At 58.0% G+C, this 12,828-nt stretch overlaps 1 protein-coding gene across 1 annotated transcript in view; it reads right to left on the minus strand.

Moving 5' to 3' along the window:
* The window catches only part of KLF13 (KLF transcription factor 13), a 49,751-nt gene extending 38,996 nt beyond the window's left edge, over positions 1–10,755 (minus strand). The window contains exon 1 of the mRNA XM_081831498.1: positions 9,712–10,755. Coding sequence (XP_081687624.1) covers positions 9,712–10,303 — 592 coding nt within the window. The 5' untranslated portion in view covers positions 10,304–10,755. The remainder of the gene's footprint in view (positions 1–9,711) is intronic.
* Positions 10,756–12,828: the final 2,073 nt, after the last annotated feature.

Genomic DNA, 12,828 nt, shown 5'->3' on the forward strand with positions numbered 1-12,828 from the left:
GGAGGAGAAGGGGAAGGGGGGAGGAGAAGGGGGAAGAGAGAGAGAGGAAGACTAGGGAAAGGGAGGGGGAGGAGGACGGGGAAGGGCGAAGAGGGAAGGGAGGAGGAGGAGAGCATGAGAAGTGAGGGCACACAGGCCTGCACACTTAGCTGGGTAGCTAAAGAGCTTCCATTCACCTGGCCTCAGCCAGGCCCCCATACCAGGCTGTCTGCCCCAGCAGAAAAGGTCAAGGCCAGAATGGCTTGAGAAGGAAGACTCCATCAGGGACCAGGAATGCAAACCCTCCAGCTTGGCTCCAGGGTCCCCACTCTACCCTGAAGGCCAGACCTACCCAGCACACACTGCTCCTTCCTTCTGTGTTCTTGCAAGTTACTGGCCTGGATGTGAAACAGCCCCACTAGGGGTCATGGAGAAAAAGCCATCCCTGCCGCAGCCTGTGCCACCTGGCCAGATGCCTTGTGACTGGCTTACTTCCAAAGGAACAATCTCCTGAGCTTTGGCTGACAGTGTGCGCGCACGCACATACACACACACACACAAATATCTGTCTTCAGAGGCCATGTGCAGTGCTGAATGTGGGACAGGAGGGCCTGGGTATGGGAAGGAGTTTAAATCCTCAGCTCAGATTCAGGGAGATGAGTGAGATCAGGGAAAGGGAAAAGAAAGTGGAAGTTTTTAGAAGGCCAAAGTTAGTACACTTTAGAATGAGGCAACCCATCCAAAGCAAAATGCTAACATGTAACACCCACTGATCATTAGGGAAGGACAGCTTCAAATCAGAACCTAGAAGGAGCAGAGGCTGAATCTCCTGCGAGACCCAAAGGCCTGACAGTAACTCAGGACAACCACCTTCGTGCTCACCAACAGGGAAACAGGATGCCCATGATGGCAGACGCTTGTTGGCCGAACTACGGAACCCCCACAAAGAGGGCATGGCATAAAATGCTGAGACTATGCTTCATCGTGAAAAAAAAACAGCATCTGCAAAGCCCCTCAGACCCTTCTGATATCCCCTGATGCATAAGGCCAAGCAGCAAAGTAATTTTAGAAAGCAGGACATGCCATGAAAGCAGCCAAAAAGGGGCACTCTGGAAAAAACGAGGAAGCCTTGGTAAACTGCCCTTAGCACACAGGGCTGCAAGGAGCCGGAGTCGCCCGTGGGCCCTCGCACGCTGCTGTGAGGCAGTAAGTCAGGGAAGCAGACTGCAGAGTGTTAACTAAGACAACAGAGAGACTGCTAAGGAGCTGGACTGTCCAGCACTTGTTACAATGGCAACTTTATAATAGGCTCACATTTATTATTTCTCTTTCAATGAAAATATGTTGGAGTTTGTTACTGGTAAGATGTCTGAGGTGCACTCATAGTGCCAACACCAGTTTCCAGACCCTTCCCCTGATCCCAGACACGGTTTTGAACAACCAGCCCAGCTGATAGCCCAGGCAAAACATCACTGGGCACCAAGGACAGACCTAGAAGCCTGGCGCCGCCCCCTCAAAAGGCGGAGCTCTAAGCTCACGAATGCCTCTTCTGTTTCCTCTCTTTCCCAATACTTCCGTGCAAAAACCTCTATTCTTGATCTGTCATTAACTAACTTCTACCTCTAGCCCCAAACCAAGTTCCCTTGATCCTGTGTGTGTGAACATGTATACCATTAAAAAGAGTTAAAGACAAGTATAAAAGCTCAGAGAAGGAGTTTACAGGGGTGGAAATTCCTGCCTATATCATAGATCCTACACATACGTGAGGAGAATGAGCTCACGTCTACTTAAGGCAAGAGTGTCAGGAGGCCCCAACTTGGGACCTTGACCACGGGCCAAGCTGCCTGGCCATCACCTTGCTGATGTCCCTCTATGTCTCTATGGTGGTCCTGGGTGGGAGGCAAGAAGGCTCCTGAGCTCCTCTGAGCCCACTTCATCTTCTCCCCATTCCCAAGCTTCCTTCCAATTGGTCACTGTTCGCAGGAGACAGGCAGGTGCCAGAACCCCACCTCCAGAAGCTCCTGGGAGCCCTTGATGCAGGCACCAAGCCACGTGCTCCCTGGCAAGTGATTTTTAATTTGGGCCCCCATTGCTTGCAAAGCTCTTTCATGATGTACCCTAGACTCTAGCTCCAAGGAGACGAGCTTGTACCCTGTGCTCAGGGACCATGGGTCACCCACCCATGCAGGGAAGGCCACGCCCCTGTGGCAGCAGAGCAGGGACATTTAATCTGAGGCATCAAGCCTCAGCGCTCTCCCAAGCAGGTCACCTTGGGACAGACTGGCCAATCGCCACGGAGTGTGGCCAAGTTCCTGGTTAGCAAGTGTTTTTGTGTGATGAACTTCAAAAACGGAGAACAATAAACAGGACCCCCCGCTCAACGTTACCTCCCCCAAAAAACACCTGTACCCTCTGTTCTGTTTGTCCAGAATGATGTTAGTTAAAACTATGGACTGGTCAAGGCTACTTGCTCCCACCCTGCACACAACACCCAACAGCAAACAGTGACGACGCCCAGGCCCTGGGGCAGGAGGGGGACTGGAGCTGGGCGGAAGGCACTCAGTGCTAGGGCACTGAGAGGGGCAAGGGGGTTGGCAAGGCAGCCGATCCGTCTCTTTACCACGGCCTACTTTCAGCTGAGGGAATTCCATGCCTCCAAGAAGCCTGACTTGCATACAGCTGATCCACAGATGCTGGAATCTGGGGTTTAGGGAGACCCTAAGATCAAACTGAATCAATGAGCCAGAATCAAGGAGAGAGAGAGACTGTGTGTGCGTGTGTGTAGCCAAATGGCAGAGCTTTTGGTTGGGTGAGGATTTGTCTTACATCAAGTGCCTAGTGTCAAATCATTGCCAACAAAGTAAAAAGTTAGCATTCAAGTCTCCATTATATTGACTGAGAGCAGGGGCCAAGGCCTTCTGAGCTCAGGGTCCCAAACCCCCACTACCCTCCCACCCCAGTCCCACCACAGTAGCTGCTTCGAAACTGCCAAGCCGGAGAGAACACTCCAAAGTTCAATTCCATTTTGATGGGAAGCTGACTTCTCAAGAAAATAGTCCCACTTGGGGCTAATGAAAGGGAAGTAAAACAGACTCAGGTGTGTGGACTTAGATCAATATTTGTTTTTTTCTGGAAAGCATGCAGAGACCCACCAGGACCTTGAGGGTATCACTGGCTACAGGCCCTACTCAGGCCTCGGGGATGGGTCACCTGTGGCCACAGAGCCAGGGTGCTGGTGGGCTAACTAAAAAAAAAAAAAAAAGGCTATAAATACCATTATCACTCAAAGTAAAACATTTTCACTCAAAGTAAAATTAGGGCGTGTTGTTTATCTGGAAAGGGTGCACCTAAGACTTGGCTGAGCTATCCTTTGACTTTAAAAGGACTCCCAACAACAGGACCCAGAAATCCCAGTGCTTGTCCAGTCAATGAAGTTGGAAGAAGCAGCAGAAACCTACCAGGTGGACCAGATCGAAGGGGGCTGAATAAAGGTGACCAGACACCGCCCCTGCACCGGCCAGGCACCTGGCTATACACACAGGCCCAGCAGCACCCTAACCCTCCAAAAACCCAGTCTCAAAGTGTCACCCTACTGGTTATTTATTATCGAGAGAAGAATGTCCCTTCATAGTGAAGAGACCTGGCAGACACTGCCTTAACCACAGACGTGATCCAGCAACCGGGCAACCTGACATCATATGCTCCCATGGTGGTGCATGGAAGTGCCCAACGTTACCTGGGTCATGTTTTTGACCAAAATCTGTTTAGGCTGCACCTAATCAGGGGGAAGCAACTGGACAAATCCAGACTGCGGGATATTCTACAAGACAACTGGTCCGGATCCCTAAATGCCAATGCAACAAAAGGCCACAAGATAGGGGACTACTCCAGACAATAGGAAACTAAAGAGACAGGCCAACTAAACGCCATGTGTGATTAACTGGATCCTGCATCCTATAAGGGACATTTTGGGAATCATTAGGGAGACTGAATATGGACTGCACATTACATAATACGTACTATTTAAAGAAAGAGGAGAGACAGGGGAGGGACAAAATACAGTACTTAGAGGAAAAAAAGGAGGAAGGAAAAAAAGGATAAAAAGAGGGTGACAAAATGTTTAACTGATGAGTCTAGAAGAACGTCTGAGTGTTCACTGTATTTCAGAATGGAAATCTGTGGGGCGGGGGAGCAGTGTGCTGGGGACATGCAGGCTTCTAATACCATGAGGCACAGCCCACCTGTCATGCCCCAGAACACAGGTCCAGACAGGACTCGCAGTCAGACACAGCGGGTATACCCGAACTCAGCAGTGTGGCTGCCCAGGCACAAACCTCAGCTTCCCCCTCATTTGCTGTGTGACCCTGGGCAGATTCCTTAACCCATCTGAGCCTTGGCATCCTTATTTGAAGACTGTGCCTATTTCACAGGGTCCTTGGGAAGATGAAACAGCTTACTGGAGACGAATGCAAACAGAACCATGCAGCCCCTAGCAAGCAGTCTACAAGCATTAGATACAACTGTGAGAGCGGAGTATGTCATTCTAGAAGTTTTCATTTCAAAATTTGGTTTAACTGCTTCTTAAAGCACAAACCAGACACACTTTAACAGTGCCCTGATACCTCACGATCACTGTTATAAAATGCCGATTATGACAGAACACAGGTCTCAGGGACTACTGGGCAGGACAACGTGCCCCTCCACTAACAGCCCCACCTTTGTTCCAGTGCTGTTTGGTTTTGTTGGGTTTCTTGAGTTATATATTTAAGTACACATGCATATACAGATGTATACATATGAATAACTTGGTTTCTTTCCTTCCTTGCTTGTAGCCGCTATCAACGTATCTCCCCCTTCCCCTTTTGATTTGCTACGTCTAGGAACCCAACCACCAACTGGACTCAGAGGAAGGTCAGAGCAAACAGGTCCTAACCGTGCCTGGGCTGTCGCAGCTCAGTTCAGTGAGTGGGCTTCAGAGCACCGACTCTGAAGGGGCAGGATGCCACCTCTGTTGGTGTTCCACATCCAAAGCCCCCCCACAGGACCTGTGGTTAAGTGAAGTGTAGTGCTATCAGCTTGTTCACACGGGAGGGGCTCCAGACCTCTTTTAGCCAGAGAAGGGAGAGTTTCAAATGGCATCACACCAGCCTCGTGCCCAGGGCCAACAAGCCAGGAGGCACAGGGGTGGGGGGTGGGGTGGGCACACCTAACTGCAACAGGGGCTGAGCCTTCACCCGGGCCGGGCCACAGCGTAAACCAAGTAAAGACAGTGGGAGGTCATGAGGCGTGAGAGAGTAATGGTGGTTTTGTTAGTGTTGTTTTAAATGTTCTCAATATGATGATCGCACATGTGCAAAAGGAGAACTGGGAGAAGTTTAAAAAAAAAAAAAAAGGCAGCAACACAGCAGGAACCTCAGTACTGGGGAGACCAAGACCTCCATCTATTTCCTTTAAAAACATAACATGTCTTTTAAGTCAACATAGTAACTCCACAGTGCACTGAACTGCTGTCTACACCACGGTCAGTAACCCTGCCAGGGCTCAATCTTACAGAAATGCCAGCCACTCCGCACCAAGACCCACATCAGAGCCCACTGCTGCGGGCACGGAACAATGAAAAACGGGACAGGCAACGCAGCTATCCTTCCAAAGGGTGAGAGGCTCACCAGTTATGTCTGGCACAGCCTCACGGCCCCCCCGCCGGGAATACCACGCAGCCAGGAAAAAGAACGAAGGGGCCTCATTAAACAAGCACACAACAAAAGCCTGTGGTAGAATGTATTCGCTACGATCCTGCATGTGTATTTTTCAAATGTCTGTGTGGACGCACACGCACGCATAATGCAAATCCATTAAAAGGTTCTGGAAAGGGACACACCAACATGCGGTGATAGTGGTTAGCCAGAGGAGGGCAAGGCTGACACGTTCTGTCTACTCGCTTCTGCGCCGTTTGAAGAATTTCACAACCAGGCCGGCTGGCAGCCCGGGACCGAGCGAGCAGGGACGGGAACTGCCAGCCTGCATGTATCCTGAACAAAGTGCTGGCTCTCTGCCAGCCTGGCTTCGCCCTGGGTAAAAAGAGACCCCAGCCGCTCACCCTCCACTCGACAGGCTGCCGGTCCGACGCAGCTGCGACGGGGCCAGGAGAGCAGTGTGGTTGAAAACCAGGCTCTACAGCCAGAGTTTGTGTTGGGGGAGGGAACCTAAATACCCTGCCCCAATAATCTCATTCATGATCAAATCCCTTGTTTAGTGGCTCAAGATAAACTTCCAACTAACCCCACCCAAATTATTACAGGAAATGGCTGAGAGAATGCAATCTTACTCTACTCCCACCCCCACCCCAAAGAGGGCCAGGTGACCAGGGATGTGTCTCCGTCGAGGTCTGCAGGAGGGAGGAGCCGTGCACAGCACAGTGCCCCCCTTTCCAGCCAGGCCCCCAGAGCTGCTGATACGGACCCAGCCCAGGCAGCTAGCGAGTGGATGTTTTAGCTCCCGGTGCTGCAGGGAAAGCAGGGCACAGAGGCATTCTGAAAACAATTCTTTGTGGGAACAAATAGGTAGGAATGTATTCAAGGCATCTCTGCCAAGAAAGGCTGAGTGACCATTCTGCTGGGGGCCTGCCAAGCCCCACCACTCCAGACAACAAGCAGAAATCTCCAGGTGAAGGGCCTGGCTGGCTCAGGGGGAAGATTGGCCCTCAAAGGGCCCTAGGCCTTTCCTTCTGAAAGTCCTGAATGTTCACATCAAAGCCCTTCAGCCTCCAAGAAAATACGTTCCTGGTCTTGCTACTCCCCAAGGCAAGACTTAGCAAATTCCCAGATCTGGACTGGGAAGTTCTGACGAGCCAAATAAGTGGCTTTAAAAAAAAAAAAAAAAAAGTGGGTTGAGTTGCAAAAACGTTAGTGTCTTTGTTTCATCACGTGTTTGCTGTAACATCAACAATTACCTAAATGTGACAGGGTAATCAGTCCCCAGGAGACTGGCACACAACTAACCAGGACAAGCAGCTCTTTTACATTCAGTCAGGCAGGGAGTGGGGGTGGGAGATCACAGCAGAGTCAGGGAAGGCCTGGTCTCCCCAGAGTCAAGGCTGAGCCTTGTACTTCCCAAAGGGTTCTCAAACTCACAGCCTCATTTCCCACAGATCTTCTAAGTGGTCAGGGGAGACATCACCAAGCTGCAGGGAGGTCTGGGGACCCGTCCTTGGCCACAAGGCTAGACAGAGCAAGCTGTAAACTGCCTTCTTGGGTAAAGGGGTTTTGATATTCACCCCCCGCCATGAAATCGCTATGGGTGGGTGGGGTGGTGGTGGTGGCAGTTCCTATTGGAGTAGAAGGCCTGGCATGACCCGAACCACTGCCGGCAGGGACCCCCCAGAAAGCTGCTGGAAGTCCACAAACCAAACCACAGCTACCTCAGAACCAAGGTCTGCTGCTCAGGTCTTCCCAGGGTAGCCTGGCCTCTCGGTCACCCAATGTGGCCTGTGGGCTACCCCTGTCTCCTCTATGAACACCAGCCAATTATGTTCTGCACACCTGGGTACAGGCTGGAAATGGGCTCCCTAGAGGTGCTCTCCACCTGAGGCTGAACCAGACACCCTCCAGAGGCAGGTTTTCTTGGTTCATAATCAAATTCACCTGGGGCACCACTAAAACTTCGGCGCAAGGTCAATATCTGGGACCTGGAAATCTACATTTCCAAGGGCCCCAAAGGAACCCCGTACACTCCTGACTTGGAGGTCTACATCTGCTCTGGAGGTAGGGCTCACCTGGAGGGCAAGGCCACCTCCCTGCTCTTAGACCCAGCACACTGCAGCCAGTGTGGGGTCCATCCTCTTCTGCCTGCTTAGGGTTTCAAAGCACCCCAGAGAGACTGGGTTCCACCCCACCTGGGGAGGCCCGGGTTCCCAACGCCTCTGCCCAATCCTCTATCCAAGGGACCCCATCAGAGACACTAGAGCCTGAATCAGGGAGCAAGGCAACCCACCAGCTATCCTCCAGCTCCGGCCCCCGTCCAATCCTGCCCCGCCCATGACAGCGAGCCCCGCCCCTCAGCCAGCCCCTCCGCAATTCTCGAACCCCGCTAGCCCGCTGGAAGACCACAGTCAAACAGGCTACGAAGTTTCCAATCCTTAAATGACCGGTCCAGTGTCGGCCTCGCCCCGCAAGGCGGTCCTCGAGCCACGCCCCACGCACTGCCCCCGCCCCGGTAATCTGGGTGCTCCAGGATCTCAACCTAGTTTGGCCCCTCCTCCACGGCCACACCCACCCTTGCAGTAACGTTCCCAAGCTGAACCAACATCCCTACACTAACCCCACCCCCTATCTCGGTCCACACACCCTTAATTCTGACTCAAAATGAATAGAAATGGCCCCGCCTTCACCCTCGACCCCACCACCAGCCACGTGATTTGGGGCGCCCACAGCAAGGGACGAAAACCGCGTGGGCAGCCTCCGAGGTAAAGGTTTGTCTGAAATCCGCTGGCTTTGACACCTGCATACCTCGGGACAGCTCAGTTCTAAATATACCAGGAGAAGGGGGTCTTTCAGCTCCAGGGTCTTGAGGACTGCAGTTTTTAAGCCAGTCTTGTAACCAGTTTCTGTACTGTTTTATAAATGTGAAGTCTAAATCGTTGGTATCAAGGTAACTGTATTTATACGGGTTTTTAACCTGCTCCAAATGTGGAAGAATTAAGTGTAACAGAAGAGTTACCCAGAAAAAACACACAATTCTTTAAAACCAAACTGGGTGAGAAAGGTTGCATCCCACCTTTGTGTTTAAGAAAACGAAAAACAACCAAGACGAGGTCCCGGGTCCGCGCGAAGGGGACGGCTGCCCGGGGGTTGGGGGTCAGGCGATGGTCCTCTGAGACCGACCGCCCCCGTGCAGGTGCCGCCCGCACGCATCCGGCACCCCGCAGGTGAGAGCAGGGCGGAGGAGAAGGGGGCGCGGAGGAATAGGCTGTGGACTAGGCGGGTGAAAGCGCCCCCAGGCCGAGGAGCCCCCTAGGGTCGGGCGCGCCCCCGCTGGCCGGATGGGCGGGGCTCCCACAAAGAGCCTCCGGCCGAGAACCCGGACCGCCACCCGCGTCGGCCGCTGCTGGCTCTGGTTTCGACAAATTAAACCTTAGAGCGCTGGAAAAATTACAGGAAGAGGAGAGCGAAGAATGTGCCGAGTGGCTGGAGGGAGCCCTGTCCCCGCGTGAACTTCGCCCGCCGCTCGCCCGGGCCGGGCCGGGCCGGGCGGGTCCCTCCCCTCCCGAGCGCGCGCTAGGCCGGCGGGGGAGGGGCCGGCAGGGGAGGGGCCGGGGCGAGGGCACCCCTCCCCCGCGGCCCCGGGGCGCCCCCGCCGCCCATCTCCCGGAGCAGCACGCGAGGCCCCCACCCAGCTCGCCCGCACCTGCCCGCGCCGCCCCCCGGCCCCGGCGGGGCCTACGCCCGCAGCCCAGATGACGACATCCGCCCCCGCGGCCCCGCCCGAGAGTGCCCGGGGAGGGGGCGTGCCCGGCGGGGGCGCGGTCGCCGGGCGGGCGCCGGCTCCCAGCTCCCAGACCCGCCTCGCTCGGCGCGCGGGGCCGACCGCAGGACCGTGTGGCGGGGGAAGGGGCGAGGCCCCGACCGTTCCCGGCCCGACCGCCCCTCGCGCCCCGCCGGCAGCTCCGGGGGCGTGGCCCGGTGGCCTGCGCTGTCCCCGTCCGCGCGCTCGGGGCGCCCGGGCGGCCCTACTGACCTGTGTGAGTTCTCAGGTGCGCCTTGAGGTGCGAGGATTTCCCGTAAACTTTCTCGCAGCCCGCGTAGTGGCACTTGTGCTTTCTTTGCGGGGACTCCAGGTCGGCGCGACTTCGGCCCCGCCGGCCCCTTTGTCTGAGGCCGGGTTCGCCGCTCCCCGCGGGCCCTGGCTCCCGCTCCGGCTCCAGCCCCGCCTCGAGCTCGGCCTCGGGCTCGCTCCACGCGGGGCTGAGGGGCGCGGCCGCCGCACCTTCGCCGCCGGGGGAGGTGGGCTCGGGGGCGGGTGGCGGCGCAGGCGGCAGGCGGCAGGGGGTCCTCGCCTTCCGGGCCGCGGCGCCCTCTCTGCGCTCCGCCGGGGCGGGCGCCGGCGCTTGCTGGTTGAGGTCCGCCAAGATCCGCGCCACCACGAAGAGCGAGGCACTGTCCTTGCCGTCGCGGCGCTCCTCGACGCGGGGCAGCGTGGCGGCGACAGTGGCGGCCGCGCCCTCGGGTCCGGGCTCCGGCCCCTCCCGCGGCCCGTGCACGACCGCGCGGCTCGACATGGACACGAGGCACTCGGCGGCGAAGTGGTCCACATAGGCGGCGGCTGCCATGCTGCGGGCTCCGGCCGGCGGGCCGGCGGCACTGCTGGTGGCTGCGAGTCGTCAGAGGCGCATCCGCACCCACGGCCTCCCGAGAGCGGGCGGGGGGCGGGGGCGCGGCGCGCCCTCTCCGCGGGCTGGGCTGGGCGCGCAGCCGCCTCTGCCGTCACCCGCGCGGCTCCGCGTCCGCGCGGCGCCCGCCCGGCCGGGCACCAAAGAGTGAGCGCATGGGGGGCGCGGGCCAGTGGGGTCCCCGCGCGGCGTCAGGGGCGGCCTGTCCTAGGGATGCCGAGCAGCGACGTTAGAGACTACCTCGCCAAGTTGCGGCCGCAGCCTCGCCGCGCATTGTGGCAGGCGGGACAGCCGCCGTGCGCGCCGCGGGTCGGTGTGGGCGGCCCGGCCCCGGGGGTGGGCGGGGCCGGGGCCACATCTGGACCCGACGTCAGCCCCCAGCCACATCCTGGCGGCGCAGGTTACAGGCGGCGGCGGCCGCGGGGAACTGCGCGCGCGGAGGGGGCGGGGATCCCAGAGCGCGCCTCGTCAGGATAGAGCGGTCGCGCGCCCGCGTCTGAGGAGGGGGCGTGGCCTAGGACAGGGGCGGACGCCGTAGGTTCGTGGGTAGGCGGTCGGACCAATCCAGGCGGCCAGGGGGGCCGACCGGGCCCTGGGGCCTGCGCGCGCCAATGGGCGTGCCCTCTTGGCCGGCGGGAGGAGGAGCGGAAATTTGAGCCGGGAGCCGGGCACGCTGACGCAGGACGTCCGAGGGTGGTGGGCCGGGGCGTGGCTGTGAGGGGACCGCTCCCCACCCCACCCTACCCCGCTAGCAGCGGGGAACTCGCGGGACATTTTCCTGCCGGGTCTTCTGTACGGTGACAGCCTCGAAACCCGGAGTGGAAGCGAGCGCTCGGGAGGGCGCCCCTTTGTCCCTCCACCCCGCCTGTGAGGGGCGCCAGGGATGGGTGCGCCTCGGCGGGGCTCGCCTCCGCTTCTCTTTTCCCTTCCAGAGCGACGTTTGCACGGCGAGGAGGCGTGTCCGCTTCGGCTGGGCGCGGGGCTGACGGCCTGGCCTGGGGGCGGAACAACTCCCCGTGCACCCCGCCGCTGCAGGGTTCCTAGGTGGTCATGCCTCGAGACGCAGGCCGCTCGCCCCCTCCATGCTACCTCTGCTGAGCTCCGGGCCTCCCTGCGGCCCAGCTGGGAGCGAGGTCACGGGTGGGGCGGGGCCGCTCCCGCAGGAAGGACCGGCTGCTTCCCCGACTGGTCCCGGGCGGCCGGGGACCCGGAGGGGAGCGCGCTGCCGGTGAGCCTAGGTCAGCCGGAGCCGCGCTGGCTCCGGGCTGGTGGTTAACCTGGCAACGTGGGTGACGTGCCCACCGCGTCCTGTGCTTGCAAGAGTGAACTACGTGCTGGTGCAGCCGGCGCCGCTGTTCGGGGAACGCGGGGCCCCTTCCTCCTCCCCACCCCAGGCCAGCTGCCAACTTCTCTAGGCTGCCCCTCTCCCACCGCGGTGGGGAAGGCTTCAAACGCCACCAGCTGCGAGGACCCCGCCCACCGCGCCCCACCCACCCCCTGTCCGGGCCTCCCGAAGGAAACACTCCGCTGCGCCCAGCCCGTGTACTCCTGGCCCTTGCCCTGCCAACTGCCCCTGACTCTCACCGGCGCCCCCGCCCCCCCATCCCCTCGGCCCCACCATCCTTCTACAGGCCTAGGCCATCACTGGAGAGGCCAGTACATAACTTCCTCCTGCCTCAGAATCAAGCGCCGCAAGCCCCTTTCCGGACCCTCGCTGGCAGCCCCTGAACCGGAAGGCTGAGGCCTGGGACGGGAGCCCCTGGCTGGTTTGCCTTAAAGGACGGTTTGCATGTGTCCGCCGACCGCGAGGGGAGCCTGCGGACCTGAGAAGGGGGCTGGGTGGGGCGAGGTCATCCTGCGCACAAAATTCAGAGCGGCCATTTCTCACCAAATTAATTTGAGGCCTGGGTCGATAAAACGTCTTTCCAGGTAACGAAGAAGGAACTGAAAGAGACGTTCTCTGTTGCGTGCTATGGTGAACCGTAAACTGGCGTGGATGATTGAGCGCCCTGGGTGTCTGTCACTGAAACCCTAAACTTCCCTCTCACTGATCAAGTTGGTGCCCTCTGGGAAGACCACAGGCGTGCTTCCCTGGGGTGGGCTCTGTAAGGGCCATCTGGGTCAGGTCCCTGGAAGAGGGTCTCCTGGCAGGAAGAAATCATTCTGTCAGGCAGATTGTGTTGATGACATTTAAGAGATTTGTGTTCTGACGAAATAATGATTCAGAATGTCCCTGTAGTCCCACTGCATGCCACAATCAGTCACTTCGTTAAAGATAGAGCTGGCCCTACACGGACTTACCAGCACCCATCCCCTCTCTATTCCTCTCCAGCCTGAGTGGGGGACTCTGCCCCAGTCTTTGAGATACCACATCTTTTGGCTTTCTCCATGACCCCTGCTGGGATACCCACCCCCCCACCCCCGCCTGCACATACACTGGCCATCCTCCTACGGGTATGCACTAT

Source organism: Leptonychotes weddellii, chromosome 9, assembly GCF_054177405.1.
Source record: "Leptonychotes weddellii isolate Sample4059 chromosome 9, ASM5417740v2, whole genome shotgun sequence".
NCBI lineage: Eukaryota > Metazoa > Chordata > Mammalia > Carnivora > Phocidae > Leptonychotes > Leptonychotes weddellii.